The following is a 21,930-nucleotide window of genomic DNA, read 5'->3' on the forward strand; positions in this document are numbered from 1 at the left end:
TTTTCCATAATAGTTGAAAATAAAGTTAAGCAACACATTTTCACACACATGTATATGTGTTTGCGTGTGTGTGTGTCATCCTTATTTGGCTGTCTGATTATTCTGACCTGCATACAAGTTTTAAAGTAATCTTTCCTCTTTCAAATATATTTACTGAAAGAAAAAAATGCAGCACTAGGGAAGTAGAGTGGCATAACAAAAGTGAATGAGTATCATTTTTGATAGTTAAAGGTATGGTCAAATATAAAAAGGCAGATGGTATAATTGGCAAAGACTCTTGCATGGGATGATATATATCTTGGAGATTATATATATAATTTCTAAGGCCCTTACAGTAGCTTTTCTCTTGTTCCTTGAAAGTTCCATATGGATGAACTCCGAACTCTTTCCTGGGCAGGAGAAGTCATCTGGTGATCCCACAGCTCTGTGATACCAAGGACAAAGTCAGATGACAATTAAGGGGAGTTGGGGGGAGATATGCCCAAGGATGAAAAATCCAGAAATGTCAAGCAACAGTGTACCATTTATAAAGGATTTATGGGTATATCAGGCACTAGCTAAGCACTTTACATGTTTTGGCACATTTAATTATTATAAAAATTCAAGATTATAAGTAATATATCCTATTTTCCCATTGAAGAAGAGGAGTTTCAGGGAAGGAAAATGCATTTAATGAGCTAGAGATCCTGGCACTAAGAAGTGGTGGTAATGGGTCAAGAAGCTTAGTGTTGTGGGAATGAGCATGGGTTTTAGACTCAGATGGACATGATTTCGATATTGACCATTTGTATTTCTTTCAGAGTTTTCCATTTCTCCTCATTGTTGTAATTACTTTTTAGATGTGATTCATAGTTTCTTTTCAAACCTTAATCTTTTTCAGTTATCCTTTCTCTCTCACTAAGGCAAAGATCAAAGTGGGTCCTTTACAGCACTGAGAATGTAAACTTAGGTATCCAGGTGAACCTCACACCACACAACCAAATAGGATGATGATAAGTAGTATAATTAGATTTTCTATAAAGAAAGTTGTATTTTGATGAAGCAAGTATAATGTAAGTTAAGATTTGGGGAAATGGAAAGAAGAGTGTAGTGATTTGAGAACAGATAGCAAGACAGGCTCCTATGGAAATGTTCTACAGCCTATAAATGATGTATAGTTCTCTATTTTCACATAATTACTTTGGTGTACATCAAACAGTGTAATCAGCTCTTTATCTATTAGAACATAATACATTTGTTTAGTTGCATTATCTTTTGTTCTTACTGATTTGTGGTACTAATAAATTTAGTATTTTACAGTATAACAAGAAGATTACTACTCAATTATATGATTTAGGAGGAGACATAAAATTTAGACTTTTTTCTCCCTAGTCCAGTGTTGGACAGATTACATACCCATCTCTCTCTTTCTCTCTTTCTCTGTATGCATATTTATATGTATATGTGTATATATACATATATTTATAAATATATATAAAAATCTATATACATATTTAACTTTATATATGCATATATTTATATATACACACATATGTGTATGTATACACATACCTAAACAATGTATGGACAAGTGATAAATATGTAAATAGCAATAATGAAGAAGAAATGAATCCAAAACACTATCAGGCATAAGATCTTTTTGTGAATTGATACTTTATGTGGTAATAAAACCACAGGAGGGCAAAACTAGTATGGTTTATCTTCAAAGTCTTCATTTATTCAAAGCTGTTCAATGGTAGCAATAACAATTGTTATCATTGAACCTCATCTACATTTGGAGAGGGAATAACAATTTTCAAATCTCGTTGAAAAGCAAAAGCAAAGTTGAGCTGGTTGTATGAAATCTCTTTTTAAAAATGTAATATCAAAATTTTACAAAATTAAGACTATATATGATTAAAAATATTCAATGATGAGTATATCTATATCACAATTATTTGATTTACTTTAAGGATTTAAATATCATTTTTTTTTTTGCTTTTTTCATGGGTTTACCTGTCTTTGGGTTCAGCTGTTAAATAATCTTCATTATTTATGTATTTATTTATTTATTTATTTAAGACAGAGAGAGACAGAGCATGAGCAGGGGAGGGACAGAAAGAGAGGGAGACACAGAATCTGAAGCAGGCTCCAGGCTCCGAGCTGTCAGCACAGAGCCCAACGGGGGGCTCTAACTCACAACACGAGATTGTGACCTGAGCCAAAGTCGGACACTTAACCAACTGAGCCACCTAGGTACCCCCTTCATCATTTTTAATAGATACAGAAGAGTTAGTGTTGAAGCTAATTACTGACTGCAAGTTCCCAGCATGTTTTGTTGTGATAAATAATTTTCTTTTTACTTTGCAATAAGTAATTTGAATTTCATAGTCAATATTTGAAGGATTTTTAAAGGATAAAATATCTGAAATTTCAGTTAAAAATTAAAATCTAAATAAAATTAGATATTTACTTGTTTGAAATTTATATCCTCTTCCAATTATTTCTCAAATTAGCAGAAATTATATGCATATATTTACATTTATATTCCATTGGATTTTTGTAAGTTTTTCTATAATAATGGATAAAAAAGTATATCTATAGTATAGTTTAACTTCAAGCTAGTAGCCATTGTAGTAGTTATTGCTAGTTCATCATAAAAATATATTCCTTGGAAAATATTGGCATATAACTCTAATTGTATAAGGTGAAGAATTTTATCAAATGTAATTAATTTTGGAAAATAAAATAATATTAAGTTACGTAATAGGCTATGATGTCCATTCAAATTTTTATCAGTCTATCACTCTTCAATATCTTTACAGTTTAGACAAATGATCTCCAACATCTCTAAATTGTCTCTTTATGAGGAAAGAAAGACAAAATATACAGAATTATTAGAAATTTATTTTCCAGGGGCACTTGGGTGGCTCGGTCAGTTAAGCATCCAACTCTGAATTTCGGCTCAGATCCTGATCTCAAGGTTCATAAGACTGAGCCCCGCATCCAGCTCTGTGCCAACAGCACAGATCCTACTTTGGATTCTCTCTCTCTCTCTCTCTCTCTCTCTCTCACGTGCATACACTCTCTCCCTCTCAAAATAAATACAAACATATAAAAAGAAATTTATTTTTCATTTTAAGGTCTTTTGAGCAAGAAAAACTGGTAGAATTCTTTAACGTCAGAGTTTACTTTGTTTTCAATGTTAGCACATATGCAGAAGACAAGAGCTCTGAAACTATTTACTCTTTACTGCTTTAAAACTCAAAAATCCTTTCAAAATTGAGACCACTTTTCTAATTCTTCCATATCCCACATAGTCCTTGGTACTTCATAAATACTTCATGAATGAGCTCTCAAGGTAATTTCTTTTCTTTGATCTCTGTCATCTTCTAATTTAAAATTCTTCCTAGATTTTCTTAGGTATTATGAAATTAGTATGATTGTTACCATGTTCTTTCCCCTGTTTCTATTGAAATGTAGATCTTCTTGGATCTGTTTTTTTTAAGTGCTAAAAATACTAAAATTCTATAACCTAATCATCATGTATGACTTAATCATATTGTGTAATATATAAAATTGAACAATCCTCTTACAGATTGCCCAACATTTCCATACTTAAAATTTTTTTTTAATTTATTTTGAGAGACAGGGAGAATGCATGCACATGCATGAAAGGGGAGGGGCAGAGAGAGAGAGAGAAAGAATGAGAGAATCACAAGCAGACTCCACACTCAGCGTAGAGCCCAACGCAGGGAACTCAATCTCAGGACCTGTGATATAACCTGAGTTGAAATCAAGAGTCTGTTGTTTAACCAACTGAGCCACACAGGTACCCTCATTTACATACTTTAGACACATTCTACTACTAATGATCTTTGCCTTTGTATGGCTCAGAATTCACTTCATGATGTTTTCAGCATATTGGATTAATGTATCTATCAGAACATTTATTAAGTATGGAAAAAGTTTCAACATGATTCATATACAATGTCCACTGCAAAGAACCAATTACTTTTTTTCCTAATTTTCAGCCACAGTTCCAATGAGTTCAGTTAAGAATTGCGTATATACATTTTTGCATATATTAAATATTAGGATTTAAGAAAGAAGGTGGATATAGATTAATGTAACTGAACTCACTGAATAAATTCAATTATTTCAAAAACTAGTTATTTCAGGTAGTGAAAAAAGAGTTAATATCTGTGAAATAGTTATTTAAGAAAAAGCATAAATTCTAATTGTTTTCTTTAAATATAATTTAATTGATTAATAACAAATTGGACTATTGCTTAAACAAATAGAGGCTCACAGTCTAGAGCCCCTAGTAAAGGAGAAATTTAGAAATTATTCAGTTAATTAAAATTCATAAATAGGAAAAATAGGGAATTTAGGTTATACAATTTAGAAGGGAGTACTGGAGTTGACTCTACATTAAATAGCAAAACCAAATAATTATGACTTTCTCCCTTCATTGTGATAGCTTGGTTTATACATCCATTGATTGCTTCAAGACACCTATGTGTTATTACCAGGAGAATGAACTAAATATTCTTAAATGAGGGAAGGTCTACAAATAAGAGTCTAAGTAATAACAGATCTCTTTTATTTGGGGCCCCAAGACAGCCACCAATCCATTGTCAACCAAGCACTTCAAGTCATGACCACCTGTCTATGAGAATTGGAACTCAAAATGATACCTATTTGCCTTCCTACTTAAAAAATTTTTGTTTAAAGTTTATTTATTTTTGAGAAAGAGAGTGCAAGTGGGAGAGGGGCAGAGAAAGAGGGAGACACAGAATCTGAAGCAGGATCCAGGCTCTGAGCTATCAGCACAGAGCCCAACACAGGGCTTGAACCCATGAACCATGAGGTCATGACCTGAGCCAAAGTCGGACGCTTATCCAGTTGAGCCACCCAGGCACCCCTGCTTTCCTACTTTTTAAGAGTAAAGGTTTGATTACATACTGCCTAAAAGGTATATATCCTTTCATCTGACATAAAGCAGAACCAGTCAATGATCAAATGATTGAAAAGCAATTTATTTTAACTGAAATGTTTATCACAATCTTTTGATATAGGACAAAGCACTTTTTGTTTTTGAGTATTGTTCTAAGAGTTGAAATTCTAAATTTACTTTCTCATTGAAGCCACACTAAGGATGCATCATGTAAGATTTCCAGTTTGTCTCCTCATCTTTGAGCAGGAACTGGGCACTTGTAAAACAATCTGAGTACAGATTATTTTTTTCCTCCATTGTCACTATACTCTTCCTGTTCCCTCATTAATTTTTTAGTTATCTGTCCACATATAATCCAACATTTTCATTTTATCAGTTAATACTTGTGAGTCTTTCCTTTCCAATGCATTCATTGGAAGAAACCTGTTTGGAAATAAAACAAGACCTCTTAGTAAATGTAAACTCACTGGAAGGAATTTTTAAGAATGTATGGGTATCACCAAAAAGACTGAAGTAAGGGAATAGGAAAAATGCAGACTCCTCTAAGGTATCTTCAGACCCATTGCAGCTGAGTTTCTTCATCAGTTTTAAAATTGTCTCAGGTTATTCTTATACACATTCACTTTGATAACTGCAGCTGGAATATTATAGAGCACTTGTTAACTTTTAATATAAAGGGGCAAATGCTGTGCAGTAGAGCAGCAATCTAGAGGATAATTCCAAGAGAATTCTATTGGAATATACTTTCCCTTTCCATCACTAGTGTAATAGATATTTGTTGGGTTAATGTTTTAAAACTTATTACTGCTGAAGGGCATCTGGGTGGCTCAGTCAGTTGAATGTCTACCTCTTGATTTTGGCACAGGTCATTATCTCACTATCATGAGACTGAGCCCCACGTGGGGTTCTGTGTTGGACATGGAGCATGCTTAAGATTCTCTCTTTCTCTTCCTCTGCCCCTCATCTATCTGCTCATGTGTGTGCATGCTCTCTCTCTCTCTCTCTAAAAAAAATAAAAATGTAAAAAAAAAAATAAAATTTATTACTGCCTAATATCAGAACTTCCTTCCTATATGAGAGGAATTCCCTATGAGGTTGGTAAGAAGCAAGGCTAATCTCCCCCCAACAGAAGGTGAATGGATCCAGATATTTTGTTCCTGAGCTAGGGGACAGCCATGTGACCTAAGTCAGCCAATTGGATGATCTCTCCCGGGTCCTTAAATCTTAAATCAATGAGGCAACCATGACTAAGAGTGAAAATGAGTACATCTTCTTTTTGAGTTCCCTAAGCAAATAGATATTTCTACTATTTATTCACAATCTGTATTTACTTTTTACAGTCAACTTCAACATAATAAAATTGCCTATGCAGTACTTACATTTTGAAAACAATAGGACTGCAAAATTAGGTGATTTTAGTTTTCTTTAAGTTTGCATAGTAGATTGTATATGGATTGATTTGTTTACAAACACAAACCACAGCATTTTATTTCCTTATACTAGCAAAAATAGTTACATATAGTAATACTCCAATAAATTGTGAACAAATTTACTCTGCTAAGGAACAACAGCAGAGTTCCTTTAAAACATTATTTTTGTCACATTTTTAGTAAGTTAATATGTGTAACAATTCCATAAAATATGAAAGGTAATCCTTCTAGTTTTTGAGAGAAATTTTACATTAAAACATTCATTCCTTCATTACATACCTCCAACCTTTGTGATCAATGTTCATAGCTTCAATTGGTCATTCGCTCTGTACTTAGCTTTCCTTCTAGCTAAAGTTAAACACTTTAATGTTCTGTTAATTTCTAAGTGTTCAAATCATCTCAAATAAAATACTTGTTATTCAAGGAAAACCATGCATTTTTAACCTCAAGGTGATTATTTTCAGACTTCAACTAAATAAACTATCTAAATTTTCAGGTAAAAAGATATAAGTATTAAGGAAAATGTGTTTTTAATAACTATATAATTAATAAGTATTGTATATCTGCATACATTTGATGGAAAGTAGCATAAAACCCTACACAAAGTAGTAAAGTATGACTCACATAATTGAAAGTCAAGAGGAAAAGCAAATTTTAGGTTGGTTGATTCATCATCTCCGTCATATGACCAGGGAATGCATTTCTGTCTTCCAGTTCTACTTCCATGGTATCATATTAAAGCTGATTTTCCTCCTGTTGGAAAAAAGGGATGTACCATTTGCAGATTACATATCCATAACCCGTCCTATTCAAAAGCAGAAAAGGGATTAACTTTCAGTGGTTCTCTCAAAAAGCCAGAAACTATGGCTCTTAGAATCCTGCAGAAAGTCTCCTTTCAAATATAACTGCCAACGTATGCCCACTGTTAAAATAATCCATTTGATTAAGGAATTACCTTATGCTGACTTGATTAGGACTGTGTTATCTAAATCAATATTATGACGATTAGAATCAGATGTATCAAATTAAACTGATACTATTAGGATCTACTTCTGAAGATTTTCCCGCAAACCATAAGATGTATGGTGAACACTGCACAGAATATATACAGAATTTGTACTATATGCCCATATGACATACTTAGAGAAACAAGATACACAAAAACATTTATAACAAAGCAATGTTTTTCTCACAGTCTAATAGACACATACATATGTATAAAATAAAGTGAAAAGTTTTGTAAAATATGAAATGAAATAATCTCATACCATATAATATTCTAAATGCATTATAAAGACAATATATGAAAATAGTAATTTATTCATTATGTGCTTAGCTTTGACATGGACTATGAACTCTTTTCTATCCCTGAGCACCTAACACAGCAACTTACTCATATTAGATGTTTAATAAGGGCTGTTGAGTAGAATAAGCCAAAAGATCAATATTGGCTCAATTACTCACTTTGTTTAAATAGACACAACCTAAATTATAAACTTTTCCTTTAGAATGAACTTTTCAAACCAAATAGTTCACATCCTTTTCATTACTGGATTAAAAAAACAAATGAAGAAAAACCGGAATTAGTTATTTTGTTTGGTTTTGTAGCCTCAGCCTTGCTGTTTACTAAAAGTAATGAGGGTAAGGAAAGAATAATGGAGGAAGGGAAAATGCAAATATTTGGAGCATAGATTAAAGAAAATGTATTGTTATGTTAATTGTCAAGTGCCTTTGGGGTAATCAAATGAAATTGTCTTTGGAAGGTAACAGATCACACCTGCTAATGATAGAAACTCAAATACTAAGAGAAAATGAGTTCCAAGTAAGTTAAGAAAGAAAAGTCATCTAAACATTGAGGTCTAAGTCATACATCCAGGTGAAGGTAAGATGGAGAGAAAAAAACAATGGTGAAATAAAACCAAGAAAGCAATTACATGAGTGTGGGGAAAAGTGGTCAACTGTATCACCATCTTCTCCAAATTCTGAAACGTGCTAAGGACTGTGTTAATCTTTGTCTGATTTCTGGGCCCACTTTTGATTTCATGGGAAATTTTTGAGTGCAGAAATAGAGTTTTTCTTCATTGATAAACCATCAAACACTGCTCCACTCAAGGGCATCTTCCTTGATTATCTTAAAAGATAGCCTCTTCTCACGGAATTTCCCCTGAGAAATAATATAGTTGGATGGACTGAGAAGTCCTGAGACATAGAATACAGTAGTTAAGTGTTTCTGTTCTCTGCTCTCTTTTATATGTAATTGTAGTTCAGATGATCCACATTAAAACAAAACAAAACCCAGTATGCTATAACGATTAACTTATTTTTTGGTTTAATAGAAAAAAAAATCTCACCTGATACTCCTAACAGATTTTAAAACTTCAAATGAATGAACACAGATATCCTAACTTTGTAACGCACATGTCATGAGGATTGTTTGGCATGATTTTTCAAGTGTCTACCAAATTCAGCTAGTCACTTAAAGAACTGTCAAACCTACAGCATAGGTTGTACTCTGTCAATGCTGTTAAGAGGGAATAGAGAACTGATTCCTGTATTAACTTTTTCCTTCCCACAGGGAAGAAATACACTACAAATCATATCAATCATTTATTGCTCCATTAAAAGTCACCCCAAAATTTAGCAGCTTAAAACAACCATATATTTTGTGTGTAATTCTTCAGTATGGCCATCTAGGCTGGACTGAGCCTGGGTGATTCTTCTCATCTGGGCTAGGCTGTGTACCTCTCGGCTGTGTTTACATATATATAGCCAGTGCTTCTGTGGCCAACTTGGATGGAGACAAGCTAGAATAGGAAGGCCTCACTCAGCTAAACAGGTCCTCTCTGCTCCATGTGTTCTCTTTTTTTCCAGCATGCTAACAGGACTGTTCACATGGTGGTTTGTCAGGGTTCCAAAGAGAGAGAGAGAGAGAGAGAGAGAGAGCATGCAAGATCTTCTGAGGCATAGGCTCACCACATATGCCACATTCTATTGGTCCAAGCAAATATTAAAGCCAAACCAGAATCAATAGGCAGGAAAATAGACTCCACTTCCTGATGGATTGGGGCTACATTCAAATTTGACGAGGCCTGCATAGAGGGAGGAGAATAATTACAGGCATTTTTGTAAACCATCTACCACACATGTTATTTCAATCTCAGTTGTCCACAGAGTGAGTTTATGGCTTGACTATATCAGCAATGGTCTTAGTTCTCATTCTGCTTTTGCAAGTATAGACCAAATTCAGATTTAGTTGAAAAGATAATTTGTACTATAAGTATTGCAGCCATGTATTTTGTGAATTCTCATGGACATAGTATCCAAGTCAAATGATCTTTCCTAATGTTGATGTAAATACAACAATCCACTGTTAACTATGGAGTACAGTTAGTATAATCCTTAAAAAGAATTAGCCACAGTTGTAAAAACTGAGCTGGCCTTTTGTCTCTGCAGGCAGCATGTACTTCCAATCAATTTTGAAAGACATGGTTTCTTATTTACTGTGATCTCATTTAGGAGATTCTCAACATGAAGTATAATGAATGTTAATTCAAATTTAGGATGGGTGGCATCCTGCACCCATTTATGAATATAGGAAGGAACATTTGAAAGAGAGTCATCATTTCCATCATTAATTTGCTAATTCACACGCAGGGAAATGACTCATGAATACTTTAGCTCCCTTTGTTTCAAATTTCATTTTCTTCAGTTTTCCTTTGCCTTAGCTGAATGGAAAAGATTTGTCAGTTGAGTAAAGATGCTTCATCTCCTTCACTGATGCTTGCAGGAGTTATTAATTAGGTTTCTGAGTTTGGCACTGCTCTTTCCTGGTCACCGTGATGTGTCATTGAAACAGACCCATTAAAATGAATGATGTGTGTTGTAATTTCATTAGTGTCATCAATAATGTATTACACTTTCCTTTTAGTAGTCTCTTTGTGTTGTGTGTGGGTCAGGATGACTGTATGAATTACATTTATAAGATCCAAATTGTTACAGATGAGGGAAGATAGGCATGAGGGTGGAATTAATGTTATTTTAAACATGATAACTATGAAAATGATTTCAATTAAATAATATTTTAATTAGGGCTGATGTCTCTACATGCCATACTGAGATACATGTTGTGTGTATGCAAATAAGATGGTGATTTATTGAATTAATAGCACAGTCCATTCTCTCTACAAGGAAATTTTCTGAATTGGCCTAAAGGAGGTGTGTATAAGAGCAAGAGTGATTCATTAAGGAATATAATTTCTTGTGGTCGTAAAGGGTAGACTTTTGACATGAAAACTCTTCAAGTGTATTTTCTTTCTTTCTATCCTATTTTCCTGCTAGAAATGTGCCTTTGACTGGCTATTTGCCAATTCCCAGTCTTCCCTAAGCTGAAAAATATGACCCATCGTTGAGAAAGCGAGACATAGTTAAGTTCTCTGATATAGTATGTATCGTTGAAATCTTTTAACTCCATTTAACTGAGGTTCAATGCTGGTGACATAAATGGGAATACAAAGAGCTTTTGACTTAGAAGTTTCCATCAAAAGCACTGATCTAATTTGAAATATTTCCAAAGGCAAGAATCATTTTCATATTAAAAAATGTTACAGTAATTTTGTCCCCCAGGGATGATCCTAGGGAACTTAGAGTTAATGATTGAATATGTAAGAAAGTTCTTAGAACTAAGAAAAATATGGAAAAGTATGTGATGAAATGTAAAAACATGGCTGGGTTTTGATTTTTGTCTTCCATTAAAATATTAAAACTAAAATACTATGATGGTACTTTTTTGAAAAAGGTCTCCAAATATAGAAATTTATTTTATGTAAGCAGGAAGCTAAATGGTACACATTTAGTACACAAAAGAAAAATAGAAAAAGATGAACTACTTCTGGAAATCAGCACGAGAAATTATTCTTCTCATGAAAATTTAAAGAAGATATTTTTGTTATTATTAATCTGTTTATAAGATAAAACAATCTATCCAGGTAAAAAATATTTGTGTTATAATAAAGATCAACTAACTTAAGTTATATAAACAGCTCCCCAAAATGAAAGTTTTACATTATGATGAAAGAATCCTGTTTACTTATCTTCAAGTAGAATCTCAGTATCTGTAGTTTTATGCTGATTTGTATCCAATTTGGGTAGAAACGGATATGAGTGTTTATCTTACATAATAGCTTGCCACAGCTTACTACTTGAATCATGTAGCATATGGAAAATGTGTTTAGCTCCTTGTGGAATTTTGCAAACCAAAAAGGGTCCATTTCTATTCACATGGCTTGTTTACAGTCATTATAAACGTATTTTACTGTGTTGCTTACTACTTAGGAAAAACGAATGTTGGCACACTGTAGACTCCATTGCACTGGTCTTTAAGAAGTATATGTATTGCTTTCCAGTTTAAAAAACAAAAAACAGTAATTATATTTCTTGTGCTTTAGACCTAAACATTCTTTTAAGGATGTGTTTTTATTCTTCTCCATTATCACTTTTCTAGATATTTTATAGTGGTTATGGCTAAAGTTGTACGTATATATATTAGAGGCTGTGCTCATGTTTAAATGAATTGTCATTGAGGGATTAATCTTGTAACCTTTATGAGCATGTTTTATTAATATCTTATCATTAAATTTAATATTAATAGTATTTAACATTTAATAACCATAGAATGTATATGTAGGAATGTATTTGGTGCCAGTGAGTTTTGAAAATGTGGAAAGGTCATTATACAGAAACAAAGGTATTAAACATGCTCCCCATAATATATTAATTGCACTCGTTCAACTCATTTATGAGGCAGTTCTGGATAACAAAGATTATATTTTTGTTTGTCAGCATGCTTAGCAATATGCCTTCCAGGAATGGAAGTGTTTTTGGTACAGCTTTTGAAAATATCTATTGCACTCTTAAATTCTGAAAACACATTTGCCATGAAATTATTTATAATTAAACAGAAAATTGATAAAGTGGAAGGGGAGAATTTAAAATTGTAAATATTGTGATAGATGATTAAATATTTGTATTATACTAATTTAGTAATTCTTATTGGTAAAGCAGTATAATTTATGTCTAAAGAAGTACTTTTTAAATAATTGAATAATTAAAATATATTTGAACTGTTTTTATCCTGAAAAGATCTTAATTTTTAAATCATTTTCCTTTATCACATATGTGTGTGTGTGTGTGTGTGTGTGTGTGTGTGTGTGTATTTATTTGTTTCAGTGGCTCACTATGAATTTAAATATGTTTGACTGGTTTCTTGACTCTAAAAACCCACACTTTTTTAAAAAATGGCAATTGACGGGCACCCGGATGGCTCAGTAGGTTAAGCATCTGATTTTTGATCTCCGCTCAGGTCATGATCTCAGGATTTGTGAGTTCAAGCCCCATGTTGGGCTCCTTTCTGAGCTCAAAGGCTGCTTAGGATTTTTTCTCTCCCTCTCTCTGACCCTTCCCTGACCTCTCTCTCTCTCAAAATAAATAAATAAAGTTTAACAAAAAAAAGCAACTGAGAAAGAGTATGTAAAAATGAAAAAAGTAATTTTTGTATAGGTTGTGCCATGTAGGAGAATACATGTGACTATCTGAGGCTGTTTTATCTCCATTTGGAAAAATGCCATGGTTGTATCAAGGTTCCTCTGTATTACTTGGTTTCTTTTATTTACCTCCCTTGAGTGATATAAAACTAATAAAACTAATATTTGGGGAAATTGTCATTAGGTATTTCACTAATTCTAACTACTTTAAGTTATTTTGATATAATCAAAACTTTTATAAGTCGAAGCATGTATGAATGGATTCTGTATGTATGTATATGTATAATTGCTTGCATGATTATGTTAGCATGGTTGAATGGTTTCTTCTGACAATCTCTTTCGGGTTTTTTTTATTTTTTAATTTATTTTTTAATTTATTTTTCAATGTTTATTCATTTTTGGGACAGAGAGAGACAGAGCATGAACGGGGGAGGGGCAGAGAGAGAGGGAGACACAGAATCTGAAACAGGCTCCAGGCTCTGAGCCGTCAGCCCAGAGCCTGATGCGGGGCTCGAAATCACGGACTGAGAGATCGTGACCTGGCTGAAGTCGGACGCTCAACCGACTGCGCCACCCAGGCGCCCCAATCTCTTTCGTTTTATGAATACTATGGGAATGGCAGAAGGGAAATCTCTGTTACAAAGAGTGTTCTAATTCTGGAAATAGATCCAAATTTTTCTCAGAGTACAGCTTATGGCACAGGACCCACTGGCCACTCCATTTGGAAGATATTTTTTTCCTCCCATATTCAGGGACTATATGTTTCTTAATACAAATTTATACCTGAATTCAAGAATATCTGGAATCTAGAAAGTACCTTTCTTTCACTGCTCTATTTAATTCATACAATACCAAGTTTACTCATAGGCACAAAATTCAAGGATTTTGGATTGCATTATTAGGGATAGTTCTCACTTTGAATGATCTGTTTTGAAAAATTCATTGAAATCGGCTCTTCCGTTTAAGGATCTTCTGCCCCACTGCCACGCAATATGTAGTTATTGTCAGCTTAAAATTTTCTACAAATACAGAAATTTAAGACAGTTTTATTCTTAAATAGTTAATACTTAAAATGCAAATTAAACTGGATTGATGTAATTTATACCAATATTATTGAGGATCTACTAAGTTCCTATCACTACCCTAAACCGATAAAAATTGAAGTAAATTAAATGAGCATGACTGAAGATCTTCTGTGTTCACAACACTAAATCAGACCTGATAAAAAACATATTTCCCAACCCTGATGTGGAAAGCAAGGATGTCATAGCATATCCTTGAAATATAGGGTGCAGGGTCCCACGGCAGAGAAGAGACACTGAAAAGGTAGGGAAGTCAGTATTATCAGAGACGACTTAGACACACAAGGAGAAGAGATGATCTGCAGGGTTCTGGCATGAAGGGTCGTGTAGATTCGATACACCACAGAGTGCAATGTGAGAAGTTCAGGAGAGGCTGAGGTACAGGAATTTTGATGAGACAGGAACCAATAATCCAGAACTCTGTATAAATGGACGTTAGTGCTAGGGAAAGTATAAACTAATTAAATCTGTACTGTGGCCCTCACTTTGTCTCTCAAAATTAACTATCAGTGTGTAACTCACAGCAGTGTCCCCTTTCGTGTGGACTAAGTGCTTCTCCAGACTTTGTATTACAATGTGATCATTTGAAAATCAAATCTACCTTTCGCTGTTTTTTGTTTTTTGTTTTTGTTTTTGTTTTTGTTTTTGTTTTTTATGCCTGGAAGCGAAAGTGTGATTACTTAGCCTGGTATGGAAGGGCCTCTAGGGTGGCCAGACCTTGCTGTCCAGCTCTTCTCCTAAAGCTGCCGACTCTGGCCTTGAACACTGGTCATACAGAAACACCGGCATTGATCCACTGGGCGTACCAAGCTGTTTTTTAAGTGTGTACCTTTGTGTATGCCATCCCTCCTGCATAGGGTGCTGTCTCTGCTTTCTACCATGTTCTAACTGTTGATTCAACATGAAATTCAAATATTCTCTATTATGAACTTTTTTCTGACCTTTTTCCATGGTAATCCTTCATCTTGTATCACTACCCCTTCTATTTCTAATCTGACAATTAGACAACTGTATTTTAATTATTTATATCTGCCTCTCTTATTCGACTATGGAATTTCAGCTACTTTGGACTGGGAGTAAGTCAAGTGATCTAATAATCCACAGTTTTCTGCCAAAATGCATCTCTTTATATCTGTCAATGATAAAAGGGACCACTTGAGATTTGCCCAAGGCCAAATTCTTCTTCCTAAGAAATTTGAATACATTTCAGGGCAACATTGTATTATATACCCCACACTTATGAGAAGATAGTATTATAAATATCAAATATACACAAAAGAAGAGAAAATAGTATAACACATCCCATTATCCATTTTCAACATTATTAACTAATGGTTATGCTTATCCCCCTCTATATTATCTATGGCTCTAGTCTCCTTTTTCCCCTCAAATATTTCTAAGCAAAATCTTAGACACGATAACCTTTTGTTTGGAAATATTGCTATATCTATTTCTAAAAAATAAGGGCACTTTTTGAAAGCATTCTGATGATGCCATCATTACACCTAAAATATTAACAATTCCTTAATATTAACAAATCTTCTATTAGTATTCAATTATGTACTGCTTCTTATTTTTTAAACACTTTGGGTAAAAACCTAGGAGAGTCTACTTTATGACTGGTTGACAGGTTTCTTTTGGTCTAAAGCAATATTCTCAATCAGGGGAAATTTTGCCCTGTAAGGGATAATTTTGGCAGTCCAGAGACATTTTTGGTTTTCACAGCTGCCATGGGCTGAAGGTTTGTATCCTCTCAAAATATAGGGGTTAAACACTTAACCCCAGTGTGATGGAGTTTGTAGGTGGGGCCTTTGGGAGCTGATTACATTAGATTAGTTCATGCAAGAGGCCTTCCTGATGGGGCAAATGCCCTTATAAAAAGAGAAGACACAGGATGTCTATGTGTGTGCATGCACGAAGGAAGGCCAGATGAGAATGTAAACAGGAAGAGGACTCTAGCCAAGAACCCGACCATGCTGGCACCTCCATCTCAGACTTAAAGCCTCAGAATCATGATAGATAAATAAACCTTTGTTATTCAAGCCACTCAGTGTATGGTATTCCATTACAGCAGCCCAGACTGATGGAGGCAAGTAAAAGACAGTGGTACTGGTATCTAGTGGGCAGAGACCGGGATACTGCTAACCATCCTGCCTTGCACAGGACAGCTGCACAATAAAGAATGATCCAGCCCCAGATGTCAATAGCGCAGGAATGAGGTTTAGTCCAGAGGTTTTACTGTCACCTATTTTTTTATTGCAGTTTGCTTATTGAATATACTGGATCATTTGTCCTATAGAGTTCTCCACCATTTGTATTTGCTAATGATACATTGTCATATCATTTAACATATTTCTCTGTCTCTCTTGTATTTATTAGCGATTAGATTTAGAAGCTTCATCAGATTCAGATTTTTTTTTTAGCAAAACTCCTTTATTTTGTTTCATAGATAGTGCTGTATATTGCCATGAGGGAGCTATATAATGTCTAATTATCCCTCATCATTATGGGAAATTTGATCAACGTCTATATCCATTAATTCATTAGCGGTTGGAGACAATATTGTATTTTTATAATTTCTTCATTTACAGCAAATGTCACCATTTCTTGGAAATTTTTATTATGATGTTTGATATGAAAATAGCATTGTGCACGAAGCATTTACACATTCTGTATTTGTTTTTAGAAATATCCTGTACCACCTTGATGGAAAGACAAGCCAGTTTTCAATACTCCTGGAGGCTTGGGAGCACTGCAAGTTACTTGCATCAAATGAGACCATTCAGGAAGCCCTGTCAGAGGTGTTGAACAGCATTAATTCAGCTCAGGTTTACTTTAAAGCAGGACTTGATGTGTTCGACAGTGTCTTGGTTGGAAAGAACTGAGAAAACTCTCAGCATTTTAAGAAGTTTGTTTACAATTCCTCAAGCAAAAGCTCTAACCTAACCAGATTTTCTGACATTGAAGACTTTCCCCCCAATGACTTTTTTACAATTCCAAAGCTATTATTACGTTGTATTTTTAAATGTACATATAAAAGAGCATTTTGCACATTTAATATTTTCTTATATCTACATCTCTGAATATGTAAAAGCAAGTTATTGAAATAATACCTAAGGTTTATCTATTAAAAAGAAATCTGCTGTATTTTTATATATATGAAATATTTGGGGGGCAAAGTTCCAAGAAGTTCTGGACAATCTTCAATTCTAGGGATAAACCATGTAGGAACAGGAGTTATTCCCTATGTTACAGCTATTAATGACCTAGTTTCTGTAATAGAAATGGAAAGTTGATATGGTTTCAGATTAACTTCACTAATAAGTATTCAATATGAAGAATTCAAGTATTCCGACTGAATGATTGGTCGACCAAAACCACTTTGAATGTTTCTATTTTATGAAATGAAGTGCCTGTTCATAATACAACTAGATGTAGTAATACACTGGTTATGAAATTGTATTTTTTTAAGTATTAATGAAAAAAAGAGCCATAAACATTCCAGGGGAAAATCTCAAAGTAGCTGCACAGAGCAATTTAAATGCAAATTTTTTCCTAACAACTTATAAGGTGACTAGCTTTGAAACCCCTAATTTGCCTCAGTTGATTTTGTAAAAATTACAGGAGTGATATATGTCTTATGAGGGAGAAAATATTTCTTATTTCTTCTTCTGTGAAGCACTGAAACCTAGCTACTCTGAAATGAAAGCATTTTGCATTGTTCTTCCTACCTGTATCTCTTCTGAAACTCCTTCCTGGAAGGCAGTTTTAACAGAATACCATGTAATTTCCACAGGAAAGTAGCGAAGTTTTCTTTGAAAACCCAAACTATCTTAAAAAGCACCAAACTGCTGTTTCTGCCACTGACACAAAGGACTCACAATGAAAGAAATAGCTGTTTGATCAATGAAAAACTTCTTAATTCTGTGAAGAAACTTTTGATATTTTTCCTTTTTTATCCTTCATTGTGACTAAGATGCAAAAGTAGAAAATATTCATGCTTCTAATTTTATGCAGAAAATACAGTGTTACTACAAGAGTGTGTCATTCCCACACTTCGATTCTTCTCTCATGTGGAAAATGAAGTTTTTCATGTTGACACTGTCATGGAATGGCCCTAGCATCCACTATTCCCCAAAAGCCTACAATTCTTTCTATTGGATGACAGTTTAAACTGCGAGCTTCTCTTTAGAAATGTTCTTCTGGTATTGAATAAAGCGATGCCTCCTGGGAAGCATATCCTCAGCATATTTTATGTGAACTGTACCTAACACTGCACTCACACTTCCCATTTAGATACAAGACAGAACAAGATTCCAGGCAATGCTTGTATGTCTAAACGACAGACATTTAGATACATTCCAGACAATGCTTGTATGTCTAAGTCTCCGATGTTTATGGATAAGCATAAACCTACTCTTCATTTCAAAGAAAGCGACAGTTGAGGGGAAAGAATTAATCAGTATTGATTAATTGATTTATAGGGGTCAGCTGTTGCTACCATAAGTAATGTGTATAAGCTCAAGGCAAAGAGGAGAATTGATGTAATTAGCTAGATAATTCAAGCAGAAATCCATTTCATATGAATTGCCTGTGTGAGCATATTTTTAAATGACAAATGAAACTACCTTACAATGTTTTGTTTTTTTTTAAACCAATGTACTTGCTTGAAAATATTTCTCATGTTGAAGAGTATCTACAGGGAAAGGTTCCAAGGAGCAGTCACCCGTGAGCCTCAGCATCAGCTCCCTCTCTTGCTCCACAGAAATTAGCAGCAGAACAGAGGTGAGAAGACACAGACAGACATGTTTGGGGCCCAAAAAGAGAGTGTTGATACCAAAGGGTCTCCAACATTTTAACCAGACTTCGGTGTATTCATTCCAGTTCTTCATTTGGAGTTGAAGTTACTTTAAAACAACATTTTGGAGTTGGCGCGGAGTTTAAAACGAACAAAAACAAATAATTATTACTTTTGTAGTTTATCATTTAATTTCTCAATGTTTATTCATTTTTTGAGTTAGAGAGACATGGCATCAGTGAGGGAGGGGCAGAGAGAGAGGGAGACACAGAATCCGAAACAGACTCCAGGCTCTGAGCTGTCAGCACAGAGCCCGACGCGGGGCTCAACTCACAGACCGCGAGATCATGACCTGGCCGAAGTCTGACTCTCAACCGACTGAGCCACCCAGGTGCCCCCATGGTTTATCATTTTAAAACTCAATCTTAAATAAACTCACCCCCTTAGTCTGTAAGACTGTTGAGAGCACAAAGTATATGTTTGTATATTTTGGTTTAAAGATTGTGTACCTAGGTAAACCACATTGCATAGATAAAAATCTCAATATTAGTATTGCCCTTCTAAATTATGTGGTATTTGCTATTTGAAAAAAAAAACCTAAATGTAACTATGTATTAATGTGTTTTTATTAGTCTATTTAAGAGATGACGTGAAGAAAGTATTATAATTAAAACAGATGTCCACTAATTCTATAGATGCTGCTTTAGATCTTTGACAAACCTCTGACCTAGACATCATTGCTAAATTTATTATATCATTTTTATTTCTTTCCCTAACAAATCCAAGTAAATAAAATCCTATGCAAGTTAATAACAAGTGTTTTGGCGAATTGATAATAGGTTTAAATTGTTGCTGAGATATCTGGGTGCCTGGTACCTCTCACAATCCTTCATACATAGATTTGCACCAGGGCATAATGAGTCACAAAAGGTTATTCTCCCAAGAAAATGTGGCAGATGTTCGCCACTTAAATTTAGATTCAGGAAGGTTCACATGAGCTACTGCCCTTTGTGGAAAAGCAGAGATTCTCGAGGCAAAAGAGCCTGAGAGACATTCTGGTCTAAGCCCTAGGAAGTTCCCTTCAGCCAGGGAAAGCATCATCACTCCCATCAGATGAGTAGGTGAAGCCAGAGTGATTTAGCAATGTGGATATAGTCACATGTTTAGTTAGGAGCAAAAACACTAAACTAGAAAGCACTGGAATTTAAGCTTCTCTGCTTTCTGATGCGGTATATCCAGCTCATTCCCTGAGGTGCTAGGGTTATAAAAGATCTTTTCCAGTGCGTTCTATGTAACTAGCCATTCTACCAGATGCTATGTGGGCTGGAATCACTGCTTTTAATTAAGAACTAGTCATTCTCTGACTATACATGATGAACAAAACTGTCCCAGGGAACCCAGGAAAAGGACACTAAGACTGGGTAATGGGGGAAGTGGGGAGAGTCTCTCCATGACACCATAAGTCAGGAAGGAGGGCATTGAGTAAAAGCCCTTTATGAGAGGATATTTCAGCTCTTTATTAAATCAGCAGTCTAAATAAGTGTTTCTCAAAATGTGGATTTGGGGAAGTGAGGCTTAGGAATATTCATCTTTAGCAAGATTGCCCAGATAATACATATATACACTGAAGTTTAAGAATTTCTAATCTACACCAACCCTGGGTCTTAAGAAAACATTACTTGGTAATATATCTACATAAAATACAGAGTCACAATAACAGGAGGGACCTAAAGCTTTGCTATTAAAGGCACCATTAAAAACAAAGACAGAGAGAAACCATTGTATCTCTCAAAAAAGGATGCAGACACAGCTAATATCTGTGCTTCCTACATGTCAGGCACCATTAGAGACTTTTTCATACATTTGTTTCTTCTAATTGAACCCCTACAATAATCAGTTTTAAAAATGAAGCAATTTGGTTGAATGACTTGTCCAAAGTTCTACATCTAATAAAAATGGCTGAGGTGTCTCTCTACTGGGCCCTCTGGTATGCAGTCCTGTGTTCTTCACACTGAGTTCTGTAGAAAACATCACAAGAATCTTTTGGTTTATAGAAAGTTGTATAGCTGCAACTTTTAATGTATTTCTGTACAACTGATCAGACTATGTAGCCTGCCACTTTACTGGTTTAATTAAAGAGTTTGAAGAAACAAATGCACCCTTCCTTATGATGTTTGCCCACCCCAGCAATGATGGACTTGTGTAGATAAATTAGAAGGTATCTATAAAAGCATTAAAAATAAGTGTACACTTATAAAATATCATGGCAACTAGATGTAACATAGTAAAAATGATGAGAAGCCACATATTTCACAATTTCCTCCTCAAAATGCCTGTATAATTTCACTGAAAAATAAAAAAAGAGCAGGTGCTGGGATTTACAACCACAGTTTTATATCATCCTTAAAGATGGTATAAAAACTAATTGACTTTAAATATATATATTTATATATATATATAACTAATTGACTTTAAATATATATATATATATGGCATACAATAAGTTTCCCCTATTGAAAAAAATAGGTGCACAAAAAGAAAATAAACAATGATTTGTTACCATCTGCCTAATAATCAATCCACAACTTTGCCTCAAATGAAAACTATAATTATTTGCACAATAAATTGGTAGACCTAGCCAACAGTGTTCTCAAGAGACATTCTGTGGAATGTGTAATTAATTACTCCAAAAACTAAGCTTTCTCTGAGGGTAGCACATTGTCATCTCACTGGCTTAATAGGCTATTTAAATGTGCCTTCGCCACACACGCCACTAGCAGAATAATTTTAAACTGTCAATCCATGTGTTGAGCGGAAGGAAAATGGAACACACATTCCAATAAACATATCAGCAACGTGACTGTACCATCACAAGATCATGAATGTAACCCAAGGGAGAACTAAACAATGTGATATTTGAGAAAAGAAATACTCTGCTTAGCTGCTAGTGAATCTACATGTCTTGCGTAAGTTTAAAAACCTCAGAATCTGCTACTCTGAAAGATTTTTAAAAACTTCAAGGAGTTCTGAACACCCCATCAATTACAAAACACTTTTCAGTTAAGTGAGTTTGTTTTATGCAGTTGAGAATTACAAGTGACAAGAATTTGAAAGGACAGTTGCAAAAGAAATTTTAAATGTA

The 21,930-nt window shown here is 34.4% G+C and overlaps 1 protein-coding gene across 7 annotated transcripts in view; it reads left to right on the forward strand.

Annotated features, from left to right (window-relative positions):
* Nucleotides 1-18,238, forward strand: part of NAALADL2 (N-acetylated alpha-linked acidic dipeptidase like 2) — a 1,339,397-nt gene extending 1,321,159 nt beyond the window's left edge. For all 7 annotated transcript variants that reach the window (XM_040480794.1, XM_040480792.1, XM_040480793.1 and 4 more), the window contains one exon: nt 16,677-18,238. In XM_040480794.1, coding sequence (XP_040336728.1) covers nt 16,677-16,875 — 199 coding nt within the window. In that variant the 3' untranslated portion in view covers nt 16,876-18,238. The remainder of the gene's footprint in view (nt 1-16,676) is intronic.
* The last annotated feature ends 3,692 nt before the right edge of the window (nt 18,239-21,930 follow it).

This window comes from Herpailurus yagouaroundi, unplaced genomic scaffold (assembly GCF_014898765.1).
Source record: "Herpailurus yagouaroundi ecotype Mexico unplaced genomic scaffold, PumYag 159, whole genome shotgun sequence".
Taxonomy (NCBI): domain Eukaryota; kingdom Metazoa; phylum Chordata; class Mammalia; order Carnivora; family Felidae; genus Herpailurus; species Herpailurus yagouaroundi.